The 13724-nt window shown below is 45.6% G+C and overlaps 1 protein-coding gene across 1 annotated transcript; it reads left to right on the top strand.

The window, feature by feature from the left end:
• The first annotated feature begins 591 nt into the window (after window positions 1-591).
• On the top strand, window positions 592-13005 carry LOC107373119 (zinc finger protein 454). Its single transcript, XM_070548544.1, has 4 exons — window positions 592-833; window positions 965-1031; window positions 4991-5467; window positions 8150-13005. Exons 2-4 carry the CDS (start codon window positions 1022-1024, stop codon window positions 9496-9498), a joined length of 1836 nt encoding a protein of 611 aa, XP_070404645.1. The 5' UTR covers window positions 592-833; window positions 965-1021; the 3' UTR covers window positions 9499-13005.
• The last annotated feature ends 719 nt before the right edge of the window (window positions 13006-13724 follow it).

The following is a 13724-nucleotide window of genomic DNA, read 5'->3' as shown; positions in this document are numbered from 1 at the left end:
AATAGAAACAACATAAACACAGTCTTCAAGATGAGACTGAACTATGATCTGTACCTGAAAGTCCAACTTTCAGTCCTACATTTTATGTAGGATGTATTTATACTGAGTATATTTATTATATATACTATTACATTCAGTCTATTATTTGTGGAATATTGTTATCATTAGCATCAACACTATTCTTTATTTTGGCCCATCAGGGCTCTGGGTGGAGAAAACAAGAGCACCGCCCTCTGGTGGTCTCATCAAGCATTACATGAAACAATCCCCACATCAGCACCTTCACTAAATGTTCTGTTTGCCTCTCACAGCAGCTTCAACTAAAGACAAAAGGATCAACGACATCAGAAGTTTCTCTCACATTCTGTACGGAAACCATTTGTCTGCTGCTGAAGATCTTTTTCAGTTTGTTTAAAGAAAGAAAACAGAAAGTAATATTTTACTGGTCTCCTCTCTGTCAGGGCTTCTGAAGAAACCGCTGATTTAATACTGAACACAGGTCTGTGGAACAGAATATATGTTCATCCAGTCCAGCAGGTGGCGCTAGTGCACCTTTACGCTGGTCACCAATCACCGGAAGAAACTGAAACCGAAAGCTGCTAGCGGAGCTAGCTTGTTGCTGTTCCTTTGGCCTCTCTGAGTAACGCGCTCGTTTTGCTGCTTTCATCAGACTGAAGAGGTTCCCTCTATCAGACTCGCTCATCTGAGTTGGTCATGATGCAGGATCGCTGCTCGCTCTCTCATCCATCCTGCTCACACTCTCCGACGGAAAAGCCCCGAATCTGAATGTGAGTCTGGAGGAAAAAGAGGTTAGCTCTACTCCGTGAACTCTGGTGAGCAAAGGTCCTCTTTTCCAGACTGGATCTGTCCTCAGCTGATCAGAACCAAAGCGTTGGATCTTTAATCTCCTGCGTTGTTCTGAAGCAGCATCTTAATCAGCTCTCCTGCTTTGTTTCTATTGCAGCTGTTAGCTAAACACGGCTAAAGAAAACCTGCTACCACTTCAGGATCATCCATCAGCATGGAAACAGGTACTGGTGTGTGTGTGTGTGTGTGTGTGTGTGTGTGTGTGTGTGTGTGTGTGTGTGTGTGTGTGTGTGTTGGACAGCATGGACACAGGTACTGGTGGATGGATGAATGGATGAACAGGGTTTTCCCACCAGCGTATCACCGTGTTTTTGTAAGAAAATAGTTTGATGTGAATTATTGTGTTTAATTTGGTGCAGAGGCGTCTCCTGTTCCTTGGACACTGGGGGCTGAGCCCAGACACTCTGGGGGAATTTACACAGTAAAAACGTGTTTCTTTCTATTAAAGTTTGTGGAGCTCTGGTACCTTTTTAAAAGGCAAATACAGCAATATGTACTTTAGAGTTTTAAATGCTGACCTGGAGATTATTATTAACTTTCCTGGTCGAGTGGACGTGTTGCATGTAAAGACCGCTAAGAGACGTAGCAAGCTAGCGGCTAGTGTTAGCTCCATCTGCCGAATGCATATACAATCTCAGACACACAACAGGATTAAGTTGCTTGTTTGTTTACGTGGTTCACCTGTTGGCCTAGAGTCTTGTCGTCCACTGCCAGCCACCAAAACTGAACAATTGTCCTTTTTTCTCTCCAAAAGTCGTCTGATATCCGTGTTCTGTCGGAGACGGCTGGACCCGCTGGAGTAAGATATACCAGGCTTTCAGCCAATAAAACAAGCAGGATTTACCCTCTTCTGAACAACTCTTCTCTGATTGGTCATAACATCATTCCTGTTGTTTTTTGTATTTGCAGATAACAATAATAATAACAATAACAGCTATTGATATTAACTTTATGTTTAAACATTTTTTTCTTTCTTTTTTCAGAATTTTTAAAAAGTGTATTAGTAATATTTTGTTCACATTAATGAGTCGACTTACTGCACTGACTGTATTAGCTAGAATTGTTTGTTCTCTTAAATCGCACCAAATACAACATCTTGTAGGGACCATAAACACACTTCACATTAATTCAGACAGTCGTAAATAGTTTATAAAATGAATTTATTTCTATTTCCCTAAACTAATGATGATACATGACAAGTATGAATGGAATGATGTCATGTAATGGATATGAAGTGATTTAAGGTGATGGATGAGATGTTGTAATGGAAGCTAGACTTAAGCTGTTTCTTAAGTATTTGAGGGTGTTTCTCAATGTCAGGGCGCCTGGCTTTGTGAGGCGATGTCTTGCGAGGCCAGGCGCCTTGCTTACGAGGACACGGCCCTTCCTTGGTCAAAGAAAATGGTTAAATGGAACATACTTGCATCACGTGACAGCAGCTTCCACGGCGGTCACGTAACGTCACGTGACACGGGAGATAACGTTATATTTTATCGTATTAGTTTCAAGATAAACATATAACGAGCCTTTTACTTTTTAAATTGTGTTTATGTTTATTAGATAAAAAATATAAGTGAGTTACTACCTGCTAGCCACTGAAGCTGCAACTACTAAGCAACTAACAACCATAGATAACTTCTTTGGATCTAAAAACATTTTTAATTAGCTGACTTACTTTTAAACTTGAAAATTGTCCCTGAAGTAGCTGCCGGCTTCTGATCCGCCGTCTTATTGAAAATACAAGTGTGTATTGTGGGTAATTTTTGACCAAGGCTAGCCTACAAGACACCTCTTGTGTTTATGTTTATTTATTTGGTAGACGCTTTTATCCAAAGCGACTTACAATTTTCAGAAGCCGGCAGCTACTTCGGGGACAATTTTCAAGTTTAATAGTAAGTCAGCTAACTAAAAATGTTTTTTAGATCCAAAGAAGTTATCTATGGTTGGTTAGTTGCTTGGTAGTTGCAGCTTAGTTGGCTAGCGGGTAGTAACTCACTTATATTTTTAATTTAATAAGCATATACACAATTTAAAAAGTAAAAGGCTCGTTATATATTTATATTGAAACTAATTTGTAAAAAAAATCACGTTATCTCCGGTGTCATGTGACGTTACGTGACCGCCGTGGAAGCCGCGGTCACCTGATGCAAGTCTGTTCCATTTAACCGTTTTCTTGGACCAAGGAAGGACAGCGTCCTTGCAAGAAAGGCGCCTGGCCTCGCAAGACATCGCCTCGCAAGGCCAGGCGCCTTGACATTGAGAAACACCCTCTGTGTGCAGCGTGGTGTGTTCTTCCTCCTTCCTTCACACTGCATGGGAGAAGCAGCAACAATGGAGACACATTAGTCCAGGGGTTGGCAACCTGTTCCCATCGAAGAGCCATTATTATCCGTTTCCCACAGTAAAGAAAACACTGGGAGCCACAGCAGCCGCGGCGTTGTGGGCGGGGCCTACCCTCAGACAGCAGAGAGCTGATTTAACCAATCACAACAGGTGACAGCAGCCAGTACCGGTCGCTTGTGTACGTCAAAGTTTTCTTTCATAAGACAATAATCAATAAAACTATTGTGATAAAGTGGATCCAGAAGTTGTAGCCCGTCTCTGCTACAATATTTTGATATTTTTCACCCTGTTGGTGGTTTTACTGAGCAGGTGCCACTTTTGTCATACGTTTCTTTTTAAAACATGTTTAGACTGTTCAGAATACAAATCCAGGCTCTGTCACGTTTGATTGTTGTAATTAAACTTTGTAGGTGGGGAAGGTCAGAAAAGGATCCGATCATTTTGTTTTTCCCTCATTTACAGCGACGGAGATCCCGGCACAGGGCGCCTGGCTCTGGTGGTAATCAAGTTTAATTATATCTCTTTGCAAATATTTTCACAAGAAAACAGAACAGTTAAAAGCAGGGTTCGTGTTGACCGGATAGTTCCCGTATTTGACCGTTTATTTTGACGGAGAAAGAATAGAAAGAATTACCCCGACGCATGCAGACAAACTGACACTTTATTCTACGTACATCGCAGATGTAGCTAAATCACTCAAGAAAAGACTTCCATCAGAACGTCTGAGCTGGACACCGCTCAGCGCAGCTCACTGTCAGCGCGTACACACAGCGGTGCACAGCGAGCTGAAGATGTGGAGAGGGGCTTGGAGCGCGTTGCAGAACCAGAGTGCATGCAGGAAGATTCCTCCGACTGAAGCGATTGTTTTCCAAACCCTGTCTCTCAGAGAGACTTGTCACTTAGAAAATGTTCCCTGATTATGAAACTTTGGCTGAATAGTGCTTGTTCCTGTCTCCAATGTGGCGACACATCCAGGAGCCGTCTGAGGAGAATCCCAGAATCTCACATCCTCTTCAGCTCAGAAGCGCCTATGATTACGCACAAGCGTGACGCGTCAACCCGGTCTCACAGTAAGACCGGGTTGGACCTGTTCAGGTTTACGCAGACAATCTTTACATTTAGAATTGGCATACAGATGTAAAATTAATGCAGTAAAATATAAAGCATTTTATTTAAATATCCATTCATTATTTTACAAGCACAGAGAGCCGCATCAGATGATGGAAGAGCCGCGGGTTGCTGATCCCTGCATTAGTCTGCTCACCAACACCCTTCTGTGTGAGCCGGACCGTCAGAAGGCTGGGCGGAAAGCCCAAAAGTACTTACGATCATGGTGCTAGATGAGCAGCTTCCCTCTGTGCTGGAAGACAGCTGGCTCCGCCCACTGCTCATTCATAACAGCCTCTTTTATAAAACAGTGTTGCTAACTTGCAGCATCGCTGACCTCATGTCATCATAACACCAAGTAGGAATGTACATTTCCAGGTCCGGCGTTGTGGGGATATTACTACCAAGCTTGGTGGAACCGCTACATTCTCTCATCGCCGTGCCGTCACGGCGCTTTGGTAAGACACACCGTGGCGGCAGTATTACGCTGATATGTCGACGGTAAAAATCTCACACTGGTTGTGCTGCGAGGCCTTTTTTATCTGCTCTCTAAGTGAGTAGAAACGTGTTTTTGTCTGAATGAAGTCCATGTTGTGGTTTTTTCATCTCAGTTACACAGAACTGTCACATGTATGAATATAAAGTCAGTGGTCAGTAACTGTGTTTCCTACAGATGTTCAACAGCTGGTGCTGGTTAAAGAAGAAGCTCCTGGTGAGGACCAGCAGGACCCAGAACACCTCCACATAAAGGAGGAACAGGAGGAACTCTGGACCAGTCTGGAGGGAGAGCAGCTCCATCTGAAGGAGGAGACTGATGCTGCCAGGTTTCCAGTCACTGTAGTTACTATAAAGAGTGAGGATGATGAAGAGAAACCTCTGGTCTCACAGCTTCATCAGCAGCAGATAGAAGACAGAGATGTTCCAACCAGCAGCTCAGCTAACCAGATGACAGCAGAAACTGGTGGAGGAGCAGGATCTAGCAGGAACCCAGATCTGAACCCTCATGAACAATCATCTGATTCTTCAGAGACTGGCGTTAGTGGAGATGACGAAGAGGATGATGATGATGATGTGAATCTAGACTCTGAGCTGTTAGACCCTGGGTCTGGAGATGGAGACTGGAATGAGAGCAGATCTTCTGAGTCAGATGGTAAGACTCAACTTTAGCTGCTCTGAGTGTGGTCTCTTCCCACGGTGGCCCACCTCCAGCAGAACTGACCCAACACACCCACTGGTGGCTGAAATTCACACCTACCGTTAGGAGGAGCCTCCAGTTGGTTTATGTTCATGTATGTAGCAGACGCTTTTGTCCAAAGGGACTTACAGCTGATGATGAAGCGGCAGGTTGCCCTTGAGGCTAACAACAATCAGTCAGTCCTAGGTGGCAGTGAGGCAGTAGAATCAGTCATAGAGGGACGTGAACATGGAGTGGACAGTAGAGAGGGGGACAGGTGCTGGGAGGGTCCTAGTTTAGAAGATGCTCTCTGAAGAGCAGGGTCTTCAGGAGTTTCTTGTAAATCTACAAGGAAGCTCCTGTTCTTCCACATGAAGTCTGGATTGTCCTGAGCGTGGTGCAGCACTGCTAGCCGACGATCCTCCGATGACCGGAGCGGCCGGGTCAGGACGTTAACCTTTACAAGAGAATTCGGGTAGATGGGAGCCGTATCATCCAGAACTTTGTATGCTAGCGCTAGTGATTTGAGTTTGATGCGAGCAGCTAGCGGTAGCCAATGGAGCTCAATGAACAGGGGTGACATGTGCTCTTCTAGGCTGATTGAATACCAGATGCACCGCTGCATTCTGGACCATTTGAAGAGGTCTCACAGTCCAGGCTGGAAGACCAGTTAGACGGGCGTTGCAGTAGTCGAGGAGGGAGTTGACGGTAGATTGCACCAGCAGCTGGGTGGCATATCGTGTTAGGTACAGTCTGATGTTTCGTATGTTGTACAGCGTGAAGCGGCATGAAGGAGCGACGTGATCTTTAAAGGTCAGCTGGTCATCAATCACAACGCCCAAGATCTGAACTGCCTTTGAAGGAGCCAGAGACAGGGAATCGTTTTGGATGGAGATGTTGTGCCGTATGGGTGGTTTCGCTGGGATGACATGTAATTCCGTTTTAGAGCGGTTTAGTTGGAGGTGGTGGGATTTGATCCATCTTGATACGTCAGAGAGACAGTCTGAGATTCATGTGGTCGTCCGGCGGGAACGACAGATAGAGCTGGGTAGGGCTGGGCAATAAATCAAAAATGTATCGTTATCAAAATTTCTGACTCTTATCAATAATAAAAAATGAAAAGATGTATGCAGGTCGGCAAGTTAATGTCCCTTCAAGAAGCTGTACCACCTTGAGTCATGTAAAAATGCGACTCATGTACTAGCCCCATCTAGTGGACAACTTTTGTTTCTGCACATACCTGTAGTCATCGTCCATTCATCGTTATCGAGGTGAAATCCGGGCCCAGAAGCAGTCGGCACACATTTGATGAGGCTTGGTGTTCCAACCCCGAGATCCCTCAGAAAAAACACAGAAAGACACTTTACAATCAGGGCATATAGCCCTAGCAGACCTGTCTGGTGGGGCCGGAGAGATAGCAGGCCCTGATGGTGGCATAGCTTGTCTGCGCCTGAACGAGGGCATAGCTGACAGGCTGGAGGAGGGGAGGGCGTTGCGAGCCATTTCTCTGTTCTCCACCAGTGCTATAATATTATTCACAGACTTACACAAAACATCATGAGTCCCCAACATGTCCCGTCGTATGTCAGAGTCATTAATCCCATTTATCAGTACATCACGAATAATATGATCAGAATAGTCAACTGACTGCCCGCATCCGCACACAGCGTTGTGGGCGCAGGTTTCTGCCTTGCCACGCACCCTGGCGGCAAATGCACGAAAGGGCTCGTCACGATCCTGGCGTAGTTGAAGCAGATCAGTCCTGAGAACGCATGTGGCAACCGGTATCACCGCCAGAGGGCGCATGGCAGCCAGCAGAGTCTCAACCGGTCCAGTTGCAGCATCCGGGTTAGCCTTTAGCAAACTGTCCCCAAGTTCCGGATCGGCACACTGAAACAGCTGGAAGGGGTCTGGGCATCACCCATGCCCGAGCCAGCGCGGAAGTGGTCCCAGCGTCGTGTAAAGACGTTCCATTCCTCGATGGACATGCCGACATCCACTCGGTCGATCCAGCGCAGGGCCAGGCAGGCCCGGGGCCCGAACGGGCGCAGTGGGTTCGGTCCGGCTCTGATGGGCCAGGCCGCGGTTTGCCAGCAGCGCCACGGTGAGAGCCTCGGACACGTCGTCGGTGGCGAACGTGCAGGCTGGAACGGAGCATCTGACGACCACCATGGCTCCTTCATAAGGAAATACACTCCTCAATGTCAAATGGTTTTATTGACAAGGATGAAGGAGCCCTGCTGTGACATACAAAGCTGAGTGAGCAGAAGCTAACGGCAGAGTGAAGCAGCAGCATGGGCTGAAGACCAAAGCTAAGCAATGTGATAAAATAGGTAAACAAATGCAGCGCAGCTTAGCATGCATACTGACAGTGTGACCATTACATTAGCTTAACAAGCAGGTGAACACTTACAGCTAGACAGCAGTATGATGGTTGAGCAGCAGCAATCCAAATGAGAGGCAGCAGTATGTACAGTCAGGGATAGTCACATGTACGTGACTTCAGGCACGTCCCTGAATACACCTTTTTTCCCTCGAGGTTTGATCACAGCACACCCTAGTGGCCAGAGGTGACTTCTGCACTAACCAATAAAAAACTCGTATGTGTGAAAGTCATTGTGGTCAGTAATTAACATCATGTTTCTGTGTTTCCTACAGATGTTCAACAGCTGGTGCTGGTTAAAGAAGCTCCTGGTGAGGACCAGCAAGACCCAGAACACCTCCACATAAAGGAGGAACAGGAGGAACTCTGGACCAGTCTGGAGGGAGAGCAGCTCCATCTGAAGGAGGAGACTGATGCTGCCAGGTTCCCAGTCACTGTAGTTACTATAAAGAGTGAGGATGATGAAGAGAAACCTCTGGTCTCACAGCTTCATCAGCAGCAGATAGAAGACAGAGATGTTTCACCCAGCAGCTCAGCTGACCAGATGACAGCAGAAACTGGTGGAGGACCAGAAGTTAGCTGGAACCCAGATCTGAACCCCCATGAACAAACATCTGATTCTTCAGAGACTGACGTTAGCGATGATGAAGAGGATGATGTGAATCTAGACTCTGAGCAGTCAGATTTTGGGCCCGAAACTGAAAATAGAGATAATGACTGGAGTGCGAGCAGGTCTTCTGAGTCAGATGTTAAGGCTGTCAACAAGGCCTTTAGCTGCCCTGAGTGTGGTAAACAGTTTATTCACAAGAGCTCTCTCCAGAAACATGTGAGAGTGACAGGTCATTCAGCAACAAGTTCTTCAGTCGGTCTGGTTAATAAAAAACGTGTTAGAGAGAATCAACATGTAGACTCAAGCAGGAAAGTCCAGAAAGAACTAAAATCATTTAGTTGTGATGACTGTGGAAAAACTTTTGAGAGAAAATCCTATTTAACCAAACACGTGATTGTCCACACAGGACAGAAACCTTTTGCCTGCGAACTTTGTGTAAAAACATTTAGATTTAAGACAAATTTAAGCAGACACATGAGAGTCCACACAGGCCAGAAGCCTTTTGCTTGTGAACTTTGTGATCAAAGATTTAGTCACAAAACATCTTTAAACAGTCACATGAATATCCACACAGGACAGAAGCCTTTTGCTTGTGAGCTTTGTGGTCAAAGATTTAGCTATAAGATAAGTTTAGACAGTCACATGAATATCCACACAGGAAAGAAGCCTTTTGCTTGTGGGCACTGTGGACAACAGTTTACCCGTAAAACAACTTTAAACAATCACATGAATATCCACACAGGACAGAAGCCTTTTGCTTGTGGGCACTGTAAACAACAGTTTAGCCGTAAAAAAACTTTAAACAATCATCTGAGTGTCCACACAGGACAGAAGCCTTTTTCCTGTGGGCTGTGTGGACAACAGTTTACCCGTAAAACAACTTTAAACAATCACATGACTATCCATGCAGGGCAGAAGCCTTTTGCTTGTGGGCACTGTGGACAACAGTTTACCCGTAAAACAACTTTAAACAATCACATGACTATCCATGCAGGACAGAAGCCTTTTGCTTGAGAGATTTGTGGACAAAGATTTAGCCAGAAGATACATTTAATTGGTCATATGAGTGTCCACACAGGACAGAAAATTTTTGCCTGTGAGTTTTGTGTAAAAAAATTTGTTTTAAAACAAATTTAAAAAGACACATGAGAATCCACACAGGCCAGAATCTTTTTGCATGTGAGCTTTGTGGTCAAAGATTTAGAGAGAAAACAACTTTAAGCAGTCACACAAGTGTTCACATAGGACAGAATCCTTCTGCTTGAGAGCGCTCAAAGATTTTGCCAAAAGACATCTTTAAACAGACACATTGGTGCCCACTTGGGTTGGACGATCTATTGTTCTCTGATAAAATTGCTCCTCTAGAACCCAGGAGTGCGTGCATGAGCAAATGTCTGTTTATGTTGTGAAGCACTTTGGGGGGTTATGGAACCCTAAAAGGTGCTACATCATACACAGGCCAGATATTGGTGGTATAGCTTGCTTTTGTAAGAAAAATAAACAACCAGATGGCCCAGAAAATGTCCAAGCATCCATTCTTGGTATAACATTAGGTGTGTTTCCATTGTCGGAACTTCAGTGTAATCAGGGAATGAGAAATTTGACATTGCTGTTGTTACCATACAAATTCAACCTTCTGGGACAGCAGTAGCTCAGGAGGTAGAGCGGGTTGTCCAGTAATCGGAAGGTTGCCGTTTCAATCCCGGCTCCGACCAGAGAATTCTGCTGTTGTGTCTTTGGGCAAGACACTTAACCTGCCTTGCCTCCTGGTGGTGGTCAGAGGGACCGGTGGTGCCTGTGCTCGGCAGCCTCGCCTGTCAGTGCGCTGTAGCTGTAGCTACATCATAGCTCATCCCCACCAGAGCGTGAATGGGTGTGTGAATGAGTGAATGACTGATTGTGTTGTAAAGTGCTTGGTGGGGTTGTAGAACCCTAATATGGGGTTAGACCCGTGCCAAAAAAATCACAAAAAATATAATTTTATATGGTTAAAACCATCTAGCTTATGTGCGCTTTTTAAAACACTGCCCAGCAAACGGACGTTTAATGACAGTTGAACGGTCACAACTGTAAAATAATATCACAGGAATTAGGAAAAAATAGCATAACACCTACTCAATTTTCCTTGCCAGGACTCGAACCTGGATCCTCCGGGGGGAGAGTCACCCGCTCTACTAGCTGAGCTATGACAACAACTACTGAATATCAGATTTTTTTATATAGCTCCCATAATTTTGGTCCGATAGGAAGCCAATGGGCCAGTGAGGTAGAGGGTAAAGTGCGGGCAAAACTAACCAATCAGAGGACAGAAAAGATCTGCCACAGGCCACGCCTCCAGAATGCCAAAACCCCTAAACAACCGAGCGAGCGGAGTCAGAAACCGAGCGCGCAAAGAGGCTGCCGCGCGTGCACGTTTTCCTCTGCCATGTGCTCGTTGGCAACGCGCGCACGCAGGTTTGTCACTTGTGCACATCCTTGTGCGCTCACAGACACAGTTTGCTCCCTCTCAGTGCACAAATGACCTCTCGCTGTGTATATTTTCACTCGCGAGTCCCATTCACACGCGCGATGTGGACCCGTGCGGTTTTGGCACAGGTCTAACCCCATACCCTAACCCCAGTTTCACACTGCAAGCATCAGTGGAACGGGACGGCAGCGGAACGGCTCACCCGCGAACTTCAAAGCGGTCCTTTTCACACCGGAAGAGTCTTGGCTACGGCACGGCTTCCTCGCTAAAAGAGCCGGCACCATAACCTAACCCTAACCCCCGTCTCACTGTACTCATGAGATTCTAAAATCTCTCGAGACTTCCGACACCTTCCTCGCCAGACAACGAATTCCCTCGAGATTTCCGCCATCCATCCTCGTCGAGAGATCACAATCCCCGCGATTTGCCATCCAAGAGGAAACAAAGAGGAGATCATGTTTCTATAACTTGCTGAGAATCACACCGTTGCACTTCTCACAAGAAACTGGTGGTAAACAAAGCCATTCTGTCACACGTGCTGACGTAAGTTATATGTAACATAGCAAAGTTGCATTTTATTTTGAAAATAACCAGGGATTTTACTAGTTCACTATGTGAACTGCGGAAATTGACGTGTCCCAGAAGCGGCTTGCGGAAAAAATAGAACTCGATCCCATCTGTAGCGGTGCGGCGCGGCATGCCGCTTCTGGGAAGCGCCTGAAAATTGCCGCGTCGCGGCTGGTTTGAAACACTCTTTAAACTATAATTGGATTCTATTTGAAGCGGTGCCGCTTCACTGCCGTTCTGTTCCACTGATGCTTGCAGTGTGAAACTGGGGTAAATCTTGGTTTATGCTTGACGCGTCCACGAGGTTTGCACAGCTCCGCGCGGCAAACTTAAGTCATTTTAACAACCACGCCCCTCCACCGCGCCGCCGCACGGCCCCAACTTTCCGCAACGCGCACCTAGGAAATTTTCTAACCATGCGGACGGTCAGACGCTGAAAAACATGGCGGACTGGCAAGAACTAGTATGGCAGAGGTTCATAAATACAGACATTTGTATGATTCAGCTCTCAAAAATCACCGTGATCAACATGTTGTTAATAATTCTTGGAGAGAAATAGCTCGCACTGTCGGAAAAGATGAGGACGCTGTTAAAAAAATGCTGGAATGCCATGTTGTAAACAACATTAATTTTTACTTCTACTATGGTGTAGTGTTGGATGCATGCCGTAGAGCTCCATGCTGCCCCCTACAGTTTGGGAGAATATTGGCTCACCGCAGAGACAAGCCCCATGAACCATAAACGCTGCAAGTTGTGAAGCGCGTTCCATCTGCGAGCCGCATCACCAAGCGGAAAGTAAATGCGTCAAGCATAAACCAAGCTTAAGAAGGCGCTATACAAATACAGGCCATTTACCATTCTCAGGAATATGCAGACGTCCGCATATTGCTACTGCTTTGGCAGTGAGTGATGTTACTGATCAGCACCAAAAAGCGTCCACAGTAACATTAAAAGCTTCATTCTGTTGAAATACAGCAATTTAATGCATGTATAGGACAGAGAGCAGCTGTGTGATGTAAAATGCAGCCTTCAATGCCTTTTTTATGGCGCTCTGTGGCACAACAAAGCCATGTGAATTACGTTGTTTTGGGGGGGGATTTCTACTGGGTTTGTCAGTGTTAGGAGTTATAATAGTGATTTTAAAGTGGTGTAAATGATGCTCATTTGCTTGTGCTTCCATTCTGCCTCATAAGCAACTCATCTAATTTCTCTAATGCTGGTTATTTTGGACAGTGTTTGCTGATGTAATTCCTTACCGAGTTACAATTTTACCGTGAGTTAACCAAAGGTTAGGTTTAGCTACTCCACCGAGCCTTTTGCAGTACCTACCCCTGTTCAGGTACTCTGAAAGTTCCCAATGATGGCCTGGAAAACGGCCCGGTGAAGTGGAGACCAGCGCATGTCTGGAAGGTCCAACCCTGAAATTCTAACGGTGAATGCTGGGAAAACTCATGCATTGTTTTGTTAATAAATACATTAGAAAGTAATTCTTACCATCAGTTTTCTTCATTGCATCATTAGATTAATAGATTTTATAGTTGAGATGGTATGATATGTCCTGTCATGTTTGTAAATTGTACCGCACGTTCTTAATAATCTGCTTATTGGGGATTTGAAGAAAATCCTCAATCGTTCAGCCCAAGGAGGAACCTGAGGTGCCCAGGCCTGAAGCCAAGAGGGAAGAGACAGAAATTGCAGTTCCCTCCTACTCCACTAGGCGCTGGCTCTAACGCAGAGCAAATTCCCATAGCCTCCTATGTTGAAACATCCCAACAACAGCAGGAATGAACATGTTTACAGCCCGGTTTAGGGTGACCAGGCATCCCGCATTTTCATTACTTTTCATGTGTCCCTCAAATCGAGACTCATGTCCCGCATTAGACAGTCTCCCGTTTCGGTTTCAATCGTGCCTAAACTGTGGAGAAAGCTGCTCGCTGATGTCAACCAAACGGCGGCGGGACTTTAACGCAGGTCCGGAGCGTGTGGAACTCGTACCCGAACCACGTGAGTGAGCACGGCGGAGAAAATGCTGTAAACTCACAAATTAAACGTGTTCAGAGATACTCGACTGAGTATTTGCTGTTCCTGAGTCATTCTTCATGTCTCGGCGCAGAGTCTGATGAAGAGGTCAAAAGAAGGTTTCCCAGTAATTAGACAGGTCCATGATAAACACAATGGAGGCTCTAACACAGACAAGGTGCTGTTG

The sequence above is a fragment of the Nothobranchius furzeri genome, chromosome 2 (assembly GCF_043380555.1).
Source record: "Nothobranchius furzeri strain GRZ-AD chromosome 2, NfurGRZ-RIMD1, whole genome shotgun sequence".
Lineage (NCBI taxonomy): Eukaryota > Metazoa > Chordata > Actinopteri > Cyprinodontiformes > Nothobranchiidae > Nothobranchius > Nothobranchius furzeri.
This window is presented reverse-complemented; position numbering and strand designations above follow the sequence as displayed.